This window comes from Hesperophylax consimilis, chromosome 23, assembly GCF_061612785.1.
Source record: "Hesperophylax consimilis isolate HC1 chromosome 23, BYU_Hcon_1.0, whole genome shotgun sequence".
In the NCBI taxonomy this organism is placed as follows: Eukaryota; Metazoa; Arthropoda; class Insecta; order Trichoptera; family Limnephilidae; genus Hesperophylax; species Hesperophylax consimilis.
This window is the reverse complement of record NC_142858.1, coordinates 8,269,253-8,292,680: the sequence shown is the minus strand read 5'-3', so window position 1 is coordinate 8,292,680 and position 23,428 is coordinate 8,269,253. Positions and strand designations below refer to the sequence as shown.

The 23,428-nt window shown below is 33.8% G+C and overlaps 1 protein-coding gene across 2 annotated transcripts in view; it reads left to right on the top strand.

The window, feature by feature from the left end:
* Positions 1 to 23,428, top strand: part of LanA (laminin subunit alpha) — a 59,526-nt gene that overhangs the window by 6,804 nt on the left and 29,294 nt on the right. The window contains exons 3-14 of one of the 2 annotated variants that reach the window (XM_089645908.1): positions 10,671 to 10,798; positions 11,074 to 11,182; positions 11,313 to 11,483; positions 11,891 to 12,104; positions 12,919 to 13,128; positions 13,538 to 13,731; positions 14,005 to 14,083; positions 14,188 to 14,325; positions 14,420 to 14,531; positions 15,467 to 15,648; positions 22,278 to 22,454; positions 23,297 to 23,419. In XM_089645908.1, coding sequence (XP_089502034.1) covers positions 10,671 to 10,798; positions 11,074 to 11,182; positions 11,313 to 11,483; positions 11,891 to 12,104; positions 12,919 to 13,128; positions 13,538 to 13,731; positions 14,005 to 14,083; positions 14,188 to 14,325; positions 14,420 to 14,531; positions 15,467 to 15,648; positions 22,278 to 22,454; positions 23,297 to 23,419 — 1,837 coding nt within the window. Of the gene's footprint in view, positions 1 to 10,670; positions 10,799 to 11,073; positions 11,183 to 11,312; positions 11,484 to 11,697; positions 11,758 to 11,890; positions 12,105 to 12,918; positions 13,129 to 13,537; positions 13,732 to 14,004; positions 14,084 to 14,187; positions 14,326 to 14,419; positions 14,532 to 15,466; positions 15,649 to 22,277; positions 22,455 to 23,296; positions 23,420 to 23,428 lie in introns of those variants that run through there. The other variant, XM_089645909.1, reaches the window with a different exon arrangement.

Here is a 23,428-nt window from a genome sequence, read left to right as displayed (position 1 = left end):
TGGTTATATTTAACTGACTAAATAAATTTGCAAGTTAAAACTATATAACTTTACAATATTCTGTTTGATATGATTTATACTAATCAGTTCCAAATTTGAAAATGAAAAATTAATTGAACTAGAATAATCATAATAATAATTGTGTAACGTGTTGGCACAATGCCAAATCACGCACCGACAACTGAAATTAGTATGTTTATAACATACCTTTTTTTACTTCCAAATAAATCCTTCTTGTAACGTCTTGCATTTTTCGAAGAAGAATCCAGACAACAGTACCGTAAATAAACAATCTGTTTAAATTTTCAACTTAAACTAGAGGTTACATGAAAGAATTTAGTTTCTGATTATGGTTTTATATCTGCGATTATCCCTAAAATAAATTTTCTTGTGCATAATGTATTGTAATGCATTTGTGCATAATCGACCGTTATTAAATGCGTCGACAACAGTTTCAACTGCCGTTCTTATTCTAGGAAACGCTATAAAATACATTCATATAATGCATTCCTGTATCGAGCTCGTCTATTTTGGTGCATTTTCTGTTTCTTGTTTTAGAAACTCGGGAGGGTTGCCTAGGTACAGCTTTCAGAGGGTCAAAGACCCCTGATTCAATACCGAAATAAATAATTTACAAGGTTTATTTCGTAAGAAAAGATATTATTCAATCTATTATTCCATTGCATACTTTTCTCCTTCAAAGAAGAAAAACTATTTGTTTGTTTCACTAAAAACTGTCAATGTATTAGCTAAAAGCTTTGGTCTTGAATTAGTTCACCCTTCTGTCCGGCGTTGTTTGGGTCATGACAATATTTACTCTTAGTTTAGTTAGCTTAGTTTACAGCGTCATTTCTATCATGAGTTAAAAAAATTTCAATTTAATATAAATTTAGTGCAAATTGCCCCAGCAACAACAGTATACAGAAATAAGGCCAGACTCCGCATCGGTTTACTCATAATTTTTAATTAATGAAACAAATAAAAGGGGTTTGCAAAAATATGTTAGTATTTAAATTTATATGTAAACTAACTTACTAACTATCCATTACGCCGTTTCCCCGCAGGGGTAGGCAGAGAGGAAGGACCGCCAAACAACTCGGACTTGGCACAAACTCCTTGCTTTACTCACATTCATACATCGTCTCATACATACTCTTCTATTATTCTGATTCTTGACATGGCCCGACCAAAGTATTTGATTCACTTGGTCGTGCCATGTCTTCCTCTGGCGTCCTCGACTTCTGCTACCATTCACATTTGCATCGTATATTCTCCTTACACTCCTTTCTTCGCTCATTCACTCTACATGCCCAAAACACCTAAGCGTCCCTTTCTTCTTGATCTTACTCATTAAACTTACATCAGCCTTGCACTCTTTGCGGATCTCCACATTTCTCACACGATCGTACATGGTTTTAACACACATACGACTCGGGGATCTCATTTCTACAGAATTCAGTCTACTTTCATTCTTTTTCTGCCAGTTCCATGCCTCACTTCCGTACATCAGGGTAGGTACCAGCACTCCATTGTGGACTGCTAGCTTCGCTTCTTTGGACAATGTTTTGTTAGTAAATACATATATGTCTATATATTAAAACACATATGTATATGGATGAATATATATCAAAACTCATAATGTATATGGATGAATATATATCAAAACACATATGTATATGGATTATGGATGTATATATCAAACCAACATCTAAAAATAACCTTTAGATTCTGAATAGCTCTGAACAATAGGAATAGACTCATGGTAGAAAAACGAAAATATACCTATTTAGAAATTTTCAATTGTTCCAATTGCATTTAGGCAATGTCTGTTGGCTGTTGAATTTTTTTTAATTAATGTCAAAGGGTTAATATAAAAAAATACGAATTATAAATACCAACCTTTCAATAACTACCTACGTGTATATGTACAACATGCTTACATGTGTACAAATAAAACAGTAAGTATGTAAAAAAACAACAACAACAACAAAACAATAGATTATAAAGTTTGGCTAAAGTGAAGTGAAATGAAAACAAGAGTTTCGTCAGGAATATGTCCGGAACTTACCGCTACAGGAATTTTATGTATCCCTAAAGTCGACAATATTTTTTTCCGTTAGTTAAACAGTTAATAAAATAATGTTAAGTCAACAATTTTAAAAAAATTCACCATGTAACCTATAAAATAATTTTACTAATTAATTCGGTATTCAGCGCGCACAGGGGTAGGTGAGCCCTTTATGTTTCTAATCTGAAATAGGCTTTTCTTGTAGACGGTAAGCAGTGTGGACTCAAGAATTCTGATAATGCTTAAATAATGTAAGTGCAAAGTTTATAATATAGTCTCCCTCACAAAAAAAACTAATAATAATTTCAGTTATAATCAGCAGCGGTTCTCCTAGTGCTTTTACACAATTGTATTGAATTCGGTGAGTCTAAACTTCAACTTTAGGGTTCACAGTTTATATCCGCGCTGCGAAGGCGGGTTCCCTACAGAGCTTCGGAAAATTAAATGCACCTACCTACATACGTAGTAAAAATAAATGCCTCGGTATGTCTTAGGAATGTGGGCCGGATGCCCATCTTGCTTCTGAATTGACAAGTAGGTACCTACCAATTGAGGATGCGCAAAAAATATCTGCCCTTCGGCGGGATTCGCAAAAGGCTACAGCTATTAGAAGGCCTTGAGATTGGCGAGTCTTTCGTTCCACACTAGGGTTATACAGGGTGTATCGGCACGTACCCGACAAACTTTAACCAGCTATTCCTTAGCACATTTGGAGTAAAAAATGTTATGGGCACTTTGCTGTCCGGTAGCATTTTTTTTTCTATTAAAAACAAACAAAAAATAAAAATTTCCACACTACGAGTACATCACTGCCATTGGCATTGCTTTTCGTGTTCAACAGCTGTTATAAGCAAGTATGTCGAAAAGCGTCTTCGCTCTTTCGCACACACTAAATAATAATAGTTAAAAATGAGACGAATGGTGCCGTGCCATTTCGTTGTGATTGTAAAAGCGCGCCAATATAGGTATACGTATACGTACATTATTCAACGGAATTCGAATAAAATATTGCCAGATAGGTTTTCAAACTTTGACAAAGGATAAAACAGTGGTGACATGTGGTGAAAATATGAATAGTAAATTTTTTATTAAAAAAATACGTTACCGGACAGCAAAGTGCACATAAGATTTTTTACTCCAAATATGCAAAGGAATAGCTGGTTAAAGTTTGTCGGGTACGTGCCGATACACCCTGTATACATCAATGCTTTGGCTTCAGTACACGACGCATGGAATAAAGAATAACATAACTTGAGTGCCTTTTGGGCTTGTGTCGTGATCCGAACGTAAGCCCAATTTGGGCCTATATTTCCATACGAAATTCAAATGGGATGGCTATATACAAATTCGGGCAAGTGTAAGAGAGACAGATTGCATGCTAAATGGTCTAGAATCAAACAGTACTAGGTCAGTGACACATTTGTTTCCATTCAAATTTATATGAAAGGCACTTCTAGTTTTCTTCTTTTCTCCATGATTAGAAGTGTTTAATTTTTATCATGATCGTCGGCTTTCGATCGTTTTTAGTAGGATCGCTGGAATCAGCTTTTTCAAGTAGTGGAATAATTTAAAAAAAAACCCTCCCACAATTATTCATAGTATCCCAATCAAAAAAAAAAAAAAAAACAGGTATTACATATTCAAAAAATACATGCATTTCCTACAAAAAATTGGAGAGCTGTAAAAATATTGAGAGCTAGTCCATATTACAAAATATCCTATAATGTTAATAATACCTTCAAACTTCTGACATTTAATATACATTATGATGGCAGCATGCTACGCTAGCGCCTCCTAGCGGGGTGAGTTGTGCGACTTTGTTTTCTTCATACATTTTAATGCGTATGTAATAAATTCTTTACTTTACATTAATAAATTAGAGAAAGCAAAAATAAATAAATTGTTACCTTAAAATATTAAAGCTGCTAAAAATATTAATAACTGAGACTTGAGAGTGTTTTTGTTGTTTTTAATTATTAGATCCAAAAACTTCACACACAGAACATAATTTTATTAATACATATTTTTATCAATTTTGATCAAAATTCAATTTTAAAAAAGTGCAAAACACAGCTATCAAGTACTAAATAAATTTAATTTGCCGGCATTGAAAGGAATGTCAAAGTCAATATGCTACATTATGAGTTGAACGTATTATTAATAAGGGTATTTGGTACTACCCACTATTCCCACAATTTCGTCAAAGCAATCAATGTTTTTTGAACTCTTAAATTAGACACATACAATTTCTTCGTAAACGGTTCAATCCATAGTATAAAACCCAAGTGCCTACATCACCTTAGCGCCAGAATCGCATGCAGCTGAAAATATCATTGTTTGCGAACATTTTAATCTCTAACTAAACAGTTAATATAGGTATGACATCAACCTATGATAATAATAACCATCACCCAACGATGTGTAATCACCAAACACAACATGTTTAGCCAAAAGTCGTACAATATGATAATTATCATTATTCTGTATTACAGGTACAGCTTATATCGCTCCAATCAGAGGATTTTACACCATCATAGCTATTTTATATTGTATCAGCAGGAAAGGAAAATATATTATTTGAGACAATTTAAGAAGAACCTTAATGCTAAATTACTATTTTCGATTAATCTTTACCACGAATCGGTTTACATTATAAATGCTAAAAAATATGTATTGTATAAATCATAGCTTTTCCTATCGTTTCCTTTGAGTAAAATTATAATTAATGTGTTAATTACTTTATAAAAAATGTTTTTTCATTAGAAATGTACGAACGCTCGTAAGAATTATATTTTGAATAAAATTTTATGGCTTAGATTATCTGTGACATTTTCTTTTGATTAACTTATTTATTTCTTTTCAAATTATCCACAAAATAATGAAAACCACTTTTACTCTTGAAATCGAGCCTTTCTAGACTCCGTTTGCCAAGCGATTTTTATACCCATATTTGTGACGATATAAGGCACACTAAGAATTTTCACGTTTTTGGCTTGTGACTTCCTCTTAGGCAAATGGGTAATAATTTAATTCCGTACAGTACACCAACAATACTGAACGGTTTCTAATTGGAGCTTAGAGTAGTTTTATGAATATAAATAATAAAATAAAGTATTTGATAAAATATTAAACCGAAATATTGTGGCATAGGTCCCAGCCTATTTTTTATTATAGAGGTTTTCCAGAACAATGCTATGGAAGTTTTCGGGCACGTTAGAATAAATAAGTAATGGTAAAAGAAGCCGGGGACTTCCGAGGAAGACACGACATGATGAAATAAATTAGTTATTCGTTCGGCCATGGTATGTGTGAACCTGAATGAAGCAAGGAATGGTGTCAAGGTAGAGTTGTGTAGGTACTCTCTTTGCCTACCCCTGCGGCGTCATGGTTCGTTAGTTAGTTATATTGGTTTATTAAAATATAAATAAATCAACTCGTAAAAAAAACTACGTTTTTTTTAAATTATAATAGTACTATTTTTATGAATAGATGTATTTTTTTTTAAATCTCAGGATTGCATCTTCCTCCCCAAGGACTGAATAAAATGAGTGAACCGCGCTATCACTTAATCCAAATCTGAATTTAATGGTACAGAGATTTATTTTGTATATTATCTTCTGTAAATTTAAAAAGTCACTTTCACTTCCGAGAAATGATTATCTGTGTACATGAGTTGATGGAATGCATTGTTATGTGTTGTTATCACGTTTCTGCTCGATCAGATGTCTGGAAGTGGGTTAATTTCCACTTCCAAGGTAACATTTCATTAATTAATTTATTTCTTCATTCATTCAAGAAAAGATAATCTAAATTAACTAAATGTATTGGAAAAATACCTAATTTTTTTTCCACAAAAAACATATTTCATGCATTTGGTATGCTGCCAGTGTAAGTAATGTGATTATCATTATTTCTGCTTGCCTAATACAAATAGCTTCACATGACTTATATAAATAAATACGAATCCCAATATTAAACCTTCTGCTGTGAATAAATACTTTGTCGGTTATGAAGATTATATTAATTTGGTTCCTGTGTCAGTTTTTTTTTTTATATAACAATTCAACCACAAAACTAAATATAAAGTAATGCACACCACATTATCATTAAATGAATCGTTTTAAAATGTCAGTTCACCATTAATTTCCTAAATGCTAGTGTGGCATTTGATGAACGCATAGAACACTCCATGTACCTAAATGGGTACATGACAATATCTTCGCAACCACAGCAATAATAATAATAAGCATCAAGTTTTTGCTTGAAACAATGTTTTACATATATTATCCCTAACCCTACAGTGATGTCATTCAATTTCCAACAAAACCTTGCAATGTAAATATTGTAGATAGTGCTAAAAAACTCAACCTCAACTTGTAATGAAAAAATAAAAATAACATAGCTAGAGTAATAGAATATAAAAATGGAAATAGAAGTAGGAAAATTTTGAGACATGTAGATGAAATTGGGAAAAAATTTGGTTATAGCATTGATAGTCATAATAATGAAATTATAATCAATATTTTATTGGATTTGTTAAAACAAACATTAGGCGTAAAAGCTATTAGATTAAAAAGATATAATTATACGTAAAATAAAAAATATGATAATAGATTATTCTAGAAAAATGAAAAAAAAAAATTATTCCAAACTTGACGATAAACAAAATATTATTTCGAATAATAATATTCCGTTGCCATCTGAATCAGGTATGCGCGATTTTTGAACTAAAATTTGGAGTAAAGATATGAAACGAGTCAAGTCCCTGGATAGAAAATGAAGAACTCAATTTTTCAGGCATTGAACACATGAGTTTTTCTAATATATCGGTTGGGTTGTTAACCAAAATTATTAAAAATCCTCATAATGAAAAACTATTTTTTATGCTTCCGATTTTGTTGTCCGGGTTAAATCTTCCCCATAGGAAAAACTAAACCCTTCCACTCACTTTTCCACAAATGATCAGCTAGTCAATCAACACTATGTAAGTGCATTATATAAGTAAAATAAATACAAAACAATACAAGAACAACAACACGTCAACTCACCAGATATCAAATGGGAAAAAAATTCACCGTCTCCAGATATTTTCATATCAGAGGGTTCGGCTAGGTAGAACTTCTAACAGGGCCTATAAATCCTACTGATCCCTCAACATAAATATTTAAAAAATCTTTTGTTATCCTACATGTATTCAAAATGACCGACTTTTGCATCTTTATATATAAATTTTTTGATAGATCTAATACGCCTAACTTTTTAATTAGAGAGCTAGGTATAATGCCAGTAGCCGAAATAACGAATGGTAATATTTTTATAGTCTGAGAATGCCAAATTCTTTTTATTTCATTTCCTAAATCTGTGTATTTTCTTATTTTTTCGCTAACAGATTTTTGAATATTACAGGAATTTGGTATAGCGACATCAATTATATAAGTTATTTTTTTTAATTTTGTCATGTAAAACTATATCGGGTCTATTATGACTAATCGCTCGGTCTGTTAGTATAGTTTTATCATTATATATTTTATAAAATTCGTTTTCTAAAAATGAATTTGGTTCGTATTCATAATATGGTACTACATTACGGCAGTCAATCAAGTTATGTTTAATTACCAAATTTTGGTGAATTATTTTTAAAACTTGATTGTGCCTAAATGTATATTCGGACGGTGCTAATATAGAACATCCCGATATAATATGTTCTATAGTTTCCGGAAAAGCCAAACATTTTCTACACAAATCATCAATTTGATTTGTATCTTTGATTATATGCTTTCTATAATTTTTAGTATTAATGACTCTATCCTGAATGGCAAGCATAAATCCTTCTATTTCTGCGCTCAACTCTCCAATACTCAACCATTTGTTTGACGGAATTTTGTCAACATACGTTTGGTTGAGATAATTGAAGTGTTTTGCGTGTAAAATTTTATTTGACCAGGAATCTAATAATTCCTGGTTGGGATTTATAAAAATGGTGGCATTCTCATCATATAAATTTAAAGGTGTAATATTTATATCTGCCTTGCAAATTATTTTGTGCATTTCTGAGCTATGAGCTTTCCTATGGAAAAAAGTTCTTAGCATTTCTACCTGATTATGTTTCAAAGAAGTTATTTTGACTATACCTCTACCTCCTAAATTTCTAGGTAAATTAACTCGTTCTATAGCTGAATTTGGATGATGGCAATTAAACTTTGTTAGCGTAGTTCTAATTAATCTTTCTAAGTTATCTAAATCTGTATTAGACCATTTAATTATGCCAAATGAGTACGTTAATAGAGGTATTGCCCAAGTATTTATTGCTTTTACTAAATTTTTAGCAGATAGATTGCATTTTAAAATTTTCCTGATCCTAGTTTGAAATTTAATCCTAATATCATTTTTAATACTACTATGGTCTAATCTATTTGATTGTGGGTATCCTAAATACTTATAAACCTCATCCCTTTTCATACTAGTAATTTGGAAATTTCTAAATATACTCTCGTCCCCATCTACAATGTTGCCTTTATTATTATTATTATTATAATACGGGCAATGGGCATGTGCCTAGTATGGTGGCTGTAGAAAACAGAAAACTGTAATCATTTAAATTTTTATGAATGAAGAAACACTAAAATATTGTTTCAAGAAAAAAACTGATTCTGTTTTGTTAAAATATATATTTTGTTCTTTAATTCGAGTTATGTTGGGGACAAGAGTTAACTAAGACAACATTGATGATCCAGATACGGACCTCAATGAGGTACATAAATAAACCATGAGGTATCTGGATTCACACTTACCAACAAAAAATAAAAAATACCAAGGTATTAAAAAAAAATTTTAAAAAGTAAAATCTCAAGAAACCTGCTGGATGGCAGCAATGGTTTATATTGTTTCTTTAAGTTTTACGCCTTTCACGATGATACGATTTGTTGAGGAGTTAACTCGTATTGTGAAAATATTATTATATTTATAAGTAATAACAAACAATCGCTCTACATATAAGGATATGTTATAATAGTTAATATTTATTTATCAGAACGACAATTTCGAGTTTCCGCGAATAATGGATGATTAAGTGGTGATGATTCTTTGTATGTATAAGACCACATGAAATTAACCAAATAAAACATAAACAATGAGACCACTATGTGGTGGATACCAGTGGCATATATATTATAAATTATTACCAATATAAATTATTTTCGCAAGTGGCTTTCTTTTCTCGTTGTTCTTAGCCAACGTTGCAGAGTGGTTTTTTTGTTGTTATTATAACACGAAGAATTGATTTATACTTGTTTAATTGCATAATGCAATCTTATGGTACGTATACATTTGCTAACTTAAACGCGAACCGAGCCACGAATTACGGGAAAGGAACGAAGCGACTGCAAGCGGCGTTTCGCGCCATTTGAAGGTTGCTTCGTTCCTTTCTCATATGTTGAAGTTCAATTCGGTAGTTCGGCTCGCGTATGTATACGTAGCATTATGCATACGAATTGATGTTAAAAAAATAAATTATATTGAATTTGTATCGAACATGACAATGTTTATGTGAATTTTAAAAATGTGAGAGGCAACTACTTTGATATCCAGTTTCTATAGATTGGGTAAAGTAGGTAAACCTCGAACAGGAAGGGTAATGATTGGTTATTTTATGAGAAAGTGGAATTAAAATCTTTTCCACCCTAAAATACACACCTTTCATGCACACCTTATATGTCACGTTAAAAATGTGCTTTATGATTGCACTATTAGATTTATGTATTACTCTGGACGTCACATTCTTACAGGGCAAAGAATTCTACAAGAATAATTAACAACAATTAGAGCAAATACGGTCAACTGAATAAATGCAGCCAACCCAACACAAATATTATCAATAAAACAATATTATAACAATTTAGGGCAAACTTGAATTACATGCTCCAAAATTTTAAAAGAATTTCAACCCAAGTAGATACTTACTTATACTAGGTAATAATTATAAGTAGTATAGGAGGTATATACCTAGTACCTACTTATTTTCAACTGCTAAATTATTCTGCTCCAAATAGAGGGTCATAATAATAATTGTCCGCATTATGTTCTGAGAGCGTAGTCCGTGTTTTATCTAGAGCGGACAGCGTATCCTTATCTGTACAGTTCCTTCAATAGTTTATCTCGAGAGGAAACCGGGGGCGAGCATATCGCTCTGCAGCACATCAATGGAGTCATTTAACCCGACAAGAAGTTACTAATACTATATTTTCTTATCTTATAATTAATTAGCTTCATAAATGCGATGAATGCTAGTTATTTTGATATTTTTTATCAGACCAACCAACGCTGGAAACTGTATGAAATTGTTGTAATGCGGTGAACGAATTGTTTCTAAAGCTAGGAAATTAGAAATATATTTATAACTACCTAATTTCGGCATTCTTATTTGGATGTTGATAAAAATATGTAAAATATATATATTTACCAAAAACTTAAAAGATGTGGCTGATAAAGATTTTCTCGACATTATGAAAGAAAAACAGGTATTTCTTTCGAAATAGCAATTCGTAGTCACTGATATATATTTTTTGAACGTATAACAATCTTTCCATGTTTTTTTTGTCACCAGGAGTTCCATGTGGCGTATGTGTTTGTTCGGATGGGGAACTCACCTAGGCCTGGATTGTGGGCTTTGGAAAAATCATCGGATTACGGAAAAACCTATAAGCCTTGGCAATACTTTTCCGATTCGGCAAGGTAAGACAATGACACAAACCGATGGTGAAAAATTTATGTTGGTCCTTGTAACAGCTTTTAAATACGAAACCCTAGATTTCCATTTGAAACAATTATGTTGCCTTCCTTTCATATCGTTTACCCTCTGACGGAGGATTGTAACTGATTCTTTATTCCTCCCAGTACCGTGACGTCACCACTGCTTATTGCTGACTTCATAAATATGGTGGTACCTATTAAAGACCTAATGCTTACCTTAAGCGTTTTTGTTTAATAAATTGCCTACTTTTTTTTAGCGATTGTGAAACCCACTTTGGCAAAGAAAGTTTGAACCCAATAACCAGGGATGACTCTGTCATCTGCAACACGGAGTATTCCAAAATTGTGCCATTGGAAGGTGGTGAGGTAAATATTTCCATATTTCAATAATAATTCAACATATAGAGCTAAAAATATGAATAGCATTTCTGATTTTTGCTTTAAATCATCAATGAACATTAAATATCAATTAACTGATGTAAAATTTTTCTTCCAGATTCCAATTTCGCTGCTTATTAACCGCCCTTCAGCTAACAAGTATTTCAACTCTTCTGTGCTTCAAGAATGGACGAGGGCGACCAATGTCCGATTGCGTTTGTTGAGGACCAAAACCCTCCTAGGACATTTGATGTCAGTTGCGAGGCAAGACCCCACAGTTACGAGAAGAGTGCGTAAATTTATTTTCAAATTTATTACAAATGCTAAATAATTTAATTATTTTAATTATTGATTTATGGTAGCATTCAAAACTCATGTGAACTACATGCCCCATTTTTAAAACCATTATTGTCTATGGCATTTGCTTTTAATTACCGGTAACACCAAAATCTTTGCTTTTTTAGTCTTTGTTATTTTGTTTACCTGTGATCTATGATGTTTTGACAGATGAATTTTCTCGTCTTTATTCTTGTTGGATTCCACTACTATTACTTTACTGAACGGTAAAACTCGACTTACAAAGCTCGACCAATAAAATAATGTATTTGAATAGGACTTGATGAATATTAAATCCCCAATTATCCATTACGAAATATATATGGCAGTTTTTAATGTTTAATGTCTTATTAATTTCAGTACTTCTATTCGATAAAAGACGTAAGCATCGGTGGGCGGTGCATGTGCAATGGTCACGCCGACACTTGCGACATCCCCGACCTCGCCGACCCCAAGAAGCTGCTGTGCCGGTGCCAGCACCACACCTGCGGGCCCCAGTGCGCCTACTGCTGCCCCGGCTTCGAACAGAAAGCCTGGAGGATATCACAGCTCTGGCAGAAGTTTGTCTGTGAACGTGAGTGTTGTTAAGTAAATTGAAAGAATGACTTGCCCGCCAGGAGAAATGGGATAAAAGATCCAATGATAAACTTGTCGAATTCCGCCGGACACAGTAATAAAGAGAAATACATAAATAGCGCTTTCAACTTAATTACTACAAGAAATAACTATTTATGTGATTGGAGATGGTAAAAGATGCATTAAAGTTCCATTTTTTCTCAATCAAAGTAAACTTCTCATGTTAGGAAATACGCATAAATTATTAAAATAATCTTTGGATTATTTTGCTTATTATTATTTTTACTTACTTTATTTATTTTTAGTTTGCTAAACCCTAAAAAGCTATTTTGTGCATGTGCGACTTAAACCCCGACTTAAATAATTATACAATTATATATTTTATTTAAAATCAAGTGTTGTTTTTTTAAAGAGCCTTTGCATGCAGCGGAATTCAACAAGTTTACCGATCTAACTGTCATAGTTTGAAAAGCCCAGCAATAATATCATTTATAAAAATGGGTCTACTAGACTTAGCAGAACGTAGAGCAGAGATGGAAGGTAGCCAATCACCAAAGAGTTTTCTCTGTAATGAACCTGTTTGGCGAAGTGTTGTGAGGCCTAATCATAGGTGGCTGGATGCGGACACCACATCCTTTGGCTTAATGACCTCCATGGCAGAGTAATCAGCTTCTTGGCTAAGGACCGGTAAAGTAGAGACCCTTCCTAAATTCGCCAAGAAGGGTTTTAATATCAATGAATATGACAAAATAAATAATGTTTCTTGCTCTCGTAATAATTCAATTTGTAATTTTGTTTATTATTTGTTCCAGCCTGCAACTGCTTTAACCACTCCAGCGAGTGTTCTTACGATGCGGAAGTCAACGCGCAACGCCTGTCTATGGACATCCACGGCAACTATGAGGGAGGAGGTGTCTGCAAGAACTGCCAACACAACACAGAGGGCATCAACTGCAACAAGTGCAAACCCACCTTCTATAGACCCTATGGAAAGTACTGGAACGAGACCGATGTCTGCCAGCGTGAGAATTTACTTTATAATTACCATAGATATTACAAGTACCTGTTAGAATACAGGTGTAGTGAATATAATTGTTGGATTTTACTACTTTGCTAAAAGGCAATACACAAAGCTCGACCAATAAAAACACTGTTTTATTGATTAACAAAGCAAAAAAAAATAAGGTGAGTACTGCTAAGTTTGAGTTAAAGAGAAAAATAATGAAGGTAAACTAAAGGGAGCTTTAATATTTACAATGAATTGTGTGAAATCCTAAAGGATTGATATTAACGTATACCTATGAAGTACTAAAAGTAGGTTTCACTTCGTTTAAAGTTGCAAAACACTTCTTGCAATTATTTGTTCAATGGTTATAAATTTAGTATAACAAAGGTATTCTACTAAATTTTTTTAAATTTATTTCCATCCAGCTTGTGACTGCAAGTACTCTTATTCCACGGGCAACTGTGCTGAGGGCAAGGGCCAATGCGAGTGCCGCAAGGAGTTCCAGCGACCACACTGCAACGCTTGCAGCTACGGCTACTACGACTTCCCCAACTGCAAGCCCTGCCCCTGCAACCTCAACGGCACCCAAGGAGACTTCTGTGAACCGAAGGAGGAAATGGTAAGTGGTGTTAGGCACTTAACATACTCTTTGGTGTTCTGTTTTTGATATATATTTTCGGTTATGTTTGATAATCTGACCTAGAAAACAGCCTACAAAACCTAATCTAATATCACTACATAAATCTGCAATTTGGAGACCTCAGCGCGGGTATATCCACTGTAACAAAAATTAAAGTTTGGAATTTAATCAAATAAATAAATATTGAAATGAAATGAAGATATTCTAGTATTGAAACATGTTTTTATTCTAAATTGAACTTGTATTTTCCAGTGTCCGTGCAAGTCCAACTATGCTGGCATGTTTTGTGAGCAGTGCGCTGATGGATTCTACAACTTCCCAGCCTGTGAAGGTTTGTATTATTTTGACAGTTTAGTGTGAGCTCAAACCTGCATTGTGTAGAAATAGAGGCATTGTCTAAAGATTATACTTTATTAACGATCTGTGCCATTTCAGAATGTTCCTGTAACCCGACTGGTTCATTGACATCCGCCTGTGACCAGAAGAGTGGAAATTGCACTTGCAAAAACAACTACAGTGGAAGGACCTGTGATCAATGTGAAGCCGGATTTTACAACTACCCGTCTTGCAAATGTAAGTTTCATTTATAATCACTTATGAACTGCGTCACAACATACATATCACAGAATACCTTAATATTTCCATAATATTTCCCACCTTTTTGCAGATTGCAATTGTGATGCTAGCGGTACATTGGCTGGTATTTGCAATGCCACAAAAGGAACTTGTCTTTGCAAGGAAGGTTTTGGAGGAACGCGCTGTGATCAATGCATTCCTGGGTAAATCTACATTTTGATGTATTACGTCTTTCATATTTTTGTAACTAAACATTAACTTTTTTTCTGTTCCTTATTAATATTCGCTACAAAGCCGAACCCATAGAGTTGTTTGCTAGAAAAAAAACTTAAAAAAACATTTCTTTAGCAGGAAAGCAAGAGCTTTGGCTCTGGCCTGTAGATATTAATTATATGAAACTTGACAAAGTTTTTTGTTGTCATGACACTGTAGGTACTGTCACAAGTGATACTTTTGCTAGAGAACACTAATTTAAAAAAATAAAAATTATTGATTTATTTAAATATAGAAAGCATAATATGCATGACAGTAAACGAAAAATAATAAAAAATTACGATAATCTTAAAACCACAAATGGGACCTGTATCTTTTTTTTTTCTTGCTAGAAAAAAATCATCGGAATAGCAAAAGAATGTATCTGAAAATCATTGGTTAAAATATCAATCAGTCTGTTTTTTTTTATTATCTTTTTTTTTTATATGCACGCTCCCTCTAACATTCATTTTTCTTTTCTACCTTACAATATTTAAAGAAATAAGACGAAATGAAATTTGCAGTAAATTTAATTAGATTTATTCCTATTATAATCAATAAAAATAATCATTATTCTTCAGAAAGAATATTAAGTTACCAACTGCGGACAGCTCACTAAGCAAACCGACCAAAGTTTGTTGTAATATTTTTATTGAAGAGGAAACATGTATTACAGCCAGCGTCGAGAATATAAAAGATTACCATTAGTGAAAAGAAAATTTGTCTGCATCTTAAACTATTTCTCATAGATTATGTAATCTGAATTATGTAGTTATCAAGTACAAACTTTAATTACTTTCTAATACATAAACTGACGTGGTTAAAGACTCTAGCTTGTAATAGTTTTTTTTATAATTTTAATGAACTATATTAAATTCTATTGCAGTTACTACAGTGAACTACGTGGGAGAGAGCAAGTGTGCGTGAAGTGCGGCTGCTCCACCAAGGGCTCCACCACGACAAGCTGCGACGCTGGGACGGGAAAATGCACGTGTCTGTACAACTTTGCAGGGAAGCAGTGTGACCAGTGCTCCCCCGGTTACTACAACCTCGAAATGGACTGTCTCGGTAAGCTCGTTTTCAATCCAAAAATAAATAATTTGACTACACCTCTAAATTTGGCCAAACATGCTGTAGAGTAAGTGTCTAGTTGTGACTTGAATAAAAAATGTATGGAAAATTTAAAGTTAATTTTTCTAATTCATGATTTATTATTGATTATAAACAATCTAAAACTGAACATTCTTAAACGGTTCAAATTGTATGTATGTAATGTCATTATGAGAAAATGCTACTGGCTGATAAAAAGGTTGTCACCGGCGTCAGCCGGCGTAATGTCAACAAAGCAACATTCATAATCAAAAATGAACATGTCATTTTTACGGCAGATCCAAAAAGGCCTATTTTAAATCTTTATATAAATTTGTTCTTGAACATTAAAATAAAATAAATGTTAAACGTTATTTTAATTTTTTTCAATAATAAATAAAAGACAGTGCTAATATTGTCGGCGTCCACAGCACGGAAAGATACTGTTTAATAATTGGGCATAATATCATTTTGAAAAATACTACCTACCGACCAGTCGCATTTCATTTTACTATAAACTAATTTGAAAATAAAACAATCTTAAAGTTAGAATTAAAGTTAGAATTCAAGTGAATATAATCATTTTTGCGTTTGCGCACTATCTGTGAGCTGCGCTATTCTAAAAAACGACAAACCGACATTAAATTTGTGTTTTATATCAACACCTTCTGACATACAAAAGAAGGTAACAAACAATCGTAATAAACATAGTGAATAGTGAATCTAAATAACAAACATTAAAAATAATTACTACTAAACCAGTGAACCCGTTGTGCGCGAACGTGAATTTCATGATTTATTTTAAAAAAAAAAACAGTCGTTATATAAGTGTCAAACAACTAAACCACAATTTAGACCGTTTGTACGACTATTTCGCAAGTCTACCAGTTATATTGGATTAAATCACGCTAATTGTGTATCGGTACTTGGCAGCGTGGTGAGAGGCGCCGACACATTCCGATCTACCTTCCTGGGACGTGAGTTCGAAACCCAGAGTAAACATTTATTTTTTATTTTTTACGTTGTGAAGTTTGATTTACATTTTGTCCAACAGATGGCAATCCAATAAATCATACAAAATAAATCCAATACTAAATCAAATATATACTGTAATTTTAAAAATAAATGTGATATTAAATCTAACAACAAAATAAACTAAATATAATATTCTAATACAAATCCTTCAAAACTGTAATACTAAAATATAATTTTTTTACAACTCAGTTTCTGTGTCGATTGTTCAGTGTAATACATAATAACTCCCTGCAATATGGAGAGCACCACCTGCAGCAAGTGCCCGGAACCCATACTCACGAGGGAATCAATGTTCTGGTGCTCCTCCTGCAAGGAGAGTCTACATTTCGCCTGCGGTGGCGTAAGTGAAGGTCATTACCGAAAACTCTCCCAAGAAAAACGCAATAATACCAAATGCACTGGCTGCAAGACGGAAACGCGCAGTACGGCGCGTTCTACTTCTATTTCCAGTAAGGAGACCCCAGCGGCCAGCACCACTAAAGTAGGTGAAACACAGCTCGACCTAATTACACATGAATTACGTCAAATCAAGACTGAGCTACAGGGATTCAAGAATGTCCAGACGAAATTATACGAAATGTTCGATGAATTCAAGGACTTCAAGGCCTCGCTAACATTCTTTAATAGCAAAATGGAGGGATTTGAAGAAGACTTTAAAAAATCTCTGATAAAACTACAAAGCATAGACTCCATTCAAAAAAAAAACACAGAACTCGAGGCAAAACTAACTATGCTCGAATTAAAGATCGACGATCAAGATCGGCAACAAAAAAATTTTGCCGCCGAAATAAGAGGTATACCGGAGGTTGAAGGTGAGAATTTGGCAAATATTTTATTTAACATAAATCAAGAAATAAAAACAAACACTACGAAAAATGACATTGAGACCAGCTATAGGTCTCCGGGTAAGACAATCCCCCAAAAAACCAGACCTATAATTGTGCGGTTTAAGCACGTTCACGTAAGAGATGTCTTTTTAAACGATGTAAAAAGGTACAATATGAATGCTGTGACTAAGGAAGACAAACTCAACACGACCTCAATAGGACTCTCCGGACCGCGCACGCCGGTATATATATCGGAACACCTGACTTCAACAAATAAACGCCTACTTTACCTAGCGAAGAAGACGGCTATTGATAAAAAATTTGCATTCGTATGGGTAAAAGCGGGACGAGTATATATACGCCAAACCACGGAATCGAGAGCTATACATATCACCTCTGAGAATATCTTACTTGCACTATGACTCACAAATGCAATCATACCCATACTACCTGTATCCCTTTTCAAAATGTTAATCAGAGTGTTCCTATATTTCATGATATTTCTATTCCTTTCAAAAAAATACTACAATATTGCATTGTTCAATCCCCAAATACGCACGATGTCAGACATTTCAATTAATAATTTAATTATTAACATCGTGGTGCATTTATATTACCCACACATTATCAGGAAATTCTTATATGACAAATTTGCAACTATATCATTGTGTCTCTCTGACCCCGCTACTTTACTTCCTTATTATAAGAAATTACTAGCTAACCCTCAATTCACCACTAATACCAATTGCAATTTTTATTTGTACCATTCGAAGAACATGAAATGGCTAATGTTTTCTCACAATTTATGTATTACAATAATTCATGTATATTATTTTATGTCAATAACTGAGCAACCAAACTTATGTACTCTTTGTTCACACATCAAAAACATAAATTTACCATCCCAAATTAATATTACCGTTTGGGTTTACTTACAGATAACTTACTCTAAAAATGATCCAACATTCTTTTGAAATTCCCGATGAATCTATGCTCACATGCAACAATTATGTAGTTGATAATCCTAAAGACATAAATAAATACTGTTGGGAATCGTACAGTCTAAAAATTGTACACCAGAATATACGAAGTATTACCAATATTGATGATCTCGATTTATTATATTGCTGTTGTTATGCGCGTAGTGTGACATTATGGCAACCATATTATATTATTAATTTTACCGGACGGGCAGTGGTATTGAGTTCCAACTTTATTTTTTCTGTTCTATTCTTATGTCTCTTTATCTTACAATTCCTACACGTTCATTACATTAACTTCTCATGCGCTAAAAACCTTATGTTTTATTTATTACCTCCAGATTATTTAAATCTTGTGCTGTGTTTGCTTAAATTATCCATGTTGTTATTTCATTCAACTTCTCTATGTTCAAATACTGTATATTACAATATCTTGTCTTTACCATTCAAGATGATTGCATATTACATAAATGGCTCCAAATAATAATAAAAAACGTAGACTGACTATTGGTTTTCTAAATGCACAATCGCTTGGTACAAGCTTTGATGATCTATGTATCTATATTAGAGAACACGAAATCGATGCATTAGCCTTGAACGAAACTTGGATTGATGCGAGCAGAGGTACAACTGATAGAGCAATTCCGGGTTATAACTTATATCTTTCCCCTCGTCCTAAACGTGGGGGAGGTGTTGGTTTCTATGTACGTCGTGAATTATCAAGCGTTATACTACCACACGAAAACAAGTACTTGGAACAAATGTGGCTTAAAATTAAGGCTCCGAATATCGATATATGTTTAGGCACAGCATACAGAACTTGTAAAAACCTCGTCAATGACGCAATCGATTGTATCAGTGATAATTTATCTGACCACATGTTTCAGTGTGAAACACTTTTTTTACTTGGCGATTTAAATATAAACTTATTAAACAAACAGGAACCGGATGCAAAAAAGTTAATAGATGCATTGCAAGCATTTAATATGTCGCCAACTGTAAACGAACCAACAAGAGTAACAGGTACTTCCTCGACACTTATAGATGTGGTATTCACTAATAAACCTGAAATAGTTACACGTACACAAATTTACCATTATAAAACTATAAGCGACCATGGTTTAGTTATATGCGACTTAAAATTTTCAAAACCAAAATATATACCAAAAACAATAACTTACAGAAACACTAAAGACATAGACATGAATAGGCTAAATGCCGATTTGGCTAACGGGCCATGGCAACACATAAGCGCTTTGAATGATGTTGACAGTATGGTCACACACTTCAATGCGTACGTATTGAATATCTACGATACGCATGCACCAAAACAGACAATAACCATTAAAGACAAACACAAACCTTGGATAACAGATGTCATTAAATATATGATGAAAATTCGAGATCGCGCGTATATCAGGTATTTAAAATCAAAATTAGACTCACACTACACTTATTATAAACAATTACGAAATCTAGTAACCTCTTCCATGAAAAGAGAAAAAAAAGCATTTTTTGAATATAACATCAATAATAATGTACATGACTCAAAAAAACTCTGGAAATCTTTAGAAAATTGCCTTCATGTTAAAGACAAAGTCGGAGATATACCAACACATTTAAATGACCCAGAAGCCATAAATAATCATTTTATTAATCACAGTCAAAATCTAGAACATAGTCCAATTTTAGTCAACCATTATAATACACAAAATCACTCTATAGCAAAATCATTTTCACTTCAAATAGTTGATGAAACTACAATATCAAAACACATTCATACTATCAAATCAAACGCTATCGGTTGCGATAAAATAAGTATCTCAATGATTAAACTCATACTTCCGTATGCACTCAGCACTATAACAACCATTATTAACCAATCATTACGGACAGGTATAGTTCCAGCACTGTGGAAAAATGGTTTAGTCACACCAATTCCGAAAAAGAAACCAATTTCAAGTATTAGTGATCTCAGACCGATTAGCATATTACCAGCATTATCCAAGGTACTCGAAAAAGTTGTGTTTGAGCAAACAGTAGTCTACGCTGAAACATGCGGGATTATACCTCGTCATCAATCGGGGTTTCGTAAAGGCCACAGCACTACAACAGCTCTGCAATGTATTACAGATGATATTCTTGCCTCCACTGATGCAGGCAAAGCCTCGATACTAGTTCTGCTGGACTTCTCTAAGGCATTTGACTTACTGAGCATTCCATTACTTATTGCAAAGTTGCGTTACTTTGGTTTTGACGATGAAGCAATAAAATGGTTTCAAAATTACTTCAAAGATAGAACTCAGCGCACAGTTTGCAAGGATAGTAATGGGACTCTAAAATATTCATCTGACATTATAATAACAAGAGGGGTACCCCAGGGATCGATACTAGGGCCATTGCTTTTTGCTATATATACCGCTGACATGATGCAATCTATTGAACACTGTGGTTCGCACATGTATGCTGATGACACACAACTATATTTATCGTTTGACGTAAGTAAAACTCATGTGGCAGTGGATATGGTAAATGGTGACCTACGTAGAGTTTGCAGTTGGGCAAAGGAGCACGCGTTACTTCTCAATCCTCAAAAAACTGTTGCTTTATTAATGGGAACTAAGCAAAAAATATCATGCGTAAAAAATGGAGGACATGTTGTAAAAATACATGAAACCACCGTTCCCTTTGTTGATGCTGCGCGCAACCTTGGAATAATGGTGGACGGTAGATTGAGGTATGATGAACATGTTAAAAACAGGTCACAGTGGTGCTACTCGAGGCTTCGTCTATTGTACAATATAAGAGATAACATATCAGTGAAACTACGCAAGATTATTACTGATAGTCTTGTTCTCTCAATATTGGACTATGGAGACTCAGTTTACGGTCCATCTTTATTGAAAAAAACCCAAAAACAAGTACAACGAGTCCAAAATGCATGTGTCCGATATTGCTATAATGTCCCGAGACGCGAGCATATCTCGCCTTACCTCTATCGGCATCGAATACTGAATATGTCGAACAGAAGGAAGTTACATCAAATGTGTCAACTGTTCAACTTGATGAATTCAAAGGTTCCTTCCTATCTGTTTGACAGACTGCAGTGGTCCCGTGACTCACATGCACATAGTACACGCCAAAGAGACCATTTACTTGTTCTCCCCAAACATAAAACTGCTGTTTTTGAGGGTAGTTTTAGCTACTCATCGTCAAAACTTTGGAATAAAATACCACTGCCTATTCGAACAACAACATCGTTGCAGTGCTTTAAGAAGCTCTGCAGCGAATGGTTGCTGACAGCACAGTCAACCGCACAACATCATAATTGATTGAATTTAAAATGAAAGGGACACCTACTTGTGATTATTATTTTTTTTATTTTTATCTATGTATTTTATGTAAATTTAATCCTGAATTTATATTTTATTTTATTTTAAAGAAATTTGTATTTATCGATTTATAACACATTATATTAAAGGCACTGCTGAAAACCAGCTACATTCCCGGAGAAATCCGGAATGTACAGCTGAGCAGTTGCCCTTTTGACAATATAATCATCTAAATGTATGTGTACAAACTATATGCAAACATGTAAAAAATTATTGTCAAATAAACGTTTTTATTATTATTATTATTATTATTATTATATTCTTTGACACATTTGGAGCAATCAGTTTGCCAGCCCTAAGAACACCATGTTATCTCAGGTGTTTTACCATAAAATTAACATAACATAATATTGGCATTTTTCAATTGTTTCCAGCTTGCAACTGTGATTCTCTCGGCGCTATCGGAGTATCTTGTGACCAAGATGGACAATGCCAATGCAGAGGGAACTTTGACAACGCTCGCTGTAACATCTGCAAGGAGGGCTTCTACAACTTCCCAATCTGTGAGGAGTGCAACTGTGATCCTGCTGGAGTCATCCAATCTTTCGCAGGTGAGGTTTCACAGCACAAACCATAAAACTAAGCAATCACCAAGCTTTGTTATTATTTAATATATTTGTAATGGACGTCATTCTGGGAAATTAATCATTTTTCTAAATTTTATATATTTGGTAATATATTTCCACTCCACGCCACTGGCAAAATCCTCACTCCATGCCACTGGCCAATTCCAAGCAGATTCTACCAGAATCGGCTGAAATTTCTGACCCTGAAAAGCATGAATACTGTGCCGATGACATACTGCGGCCTGATTGTTAATTTCATAATTACTTCTATGGTGATTTCTCCAAAAACATAAGAAAACTAAATAAATTATATATCTTGTACATCTCCCCAGCGGCAGCGAAAATAAAAAGTATTTGGTATACACCGTCAATGGGGAGGTATTTAACTGTTCAATTCAATTGAAATACCTAGTTTATATTTTTCATTTTTTGTGTCATGAAATTTACACTTTTCCCTGTATACAAACCAAGAAACCTCGAAGCGTAGTGAAATAAACTGATTTCAGAGCGCTGCCATAAAGGGAACCCCGGAAAAATAACACTTGTACAAATTTTACAAATTTTATCTCCTGAGGAACACATTTCTTATATTGTTTTACAAATTTTCTCTTATTTTCTTGACAACTAAATATCTAGTTGTCAAGTCATACGCTGGAGGCGGAAGGCAGTCCATAGCCAATAATCATCATCGTAACTCAGCATCTTTATCGGTTGAAGACACGGTTTGGGATGGTTAAACCTACAGTCTTGTACAGATGTCCCTATATTTAAATGTATATATTATATGTGAAGAAATGTTAACCATGAAAGAATTTGTATATTTTTAGGTTGTGGCTCTGTACCCGCTGGAGAATTGTGCCAGTGTAAAGACAGGGTTCAGGGAAGAATCTGTAATGAGTGCAGACCATTATACTGGGACCTCCAACAGAACAACCCGGCAGGATGTATTGGTGCGTATT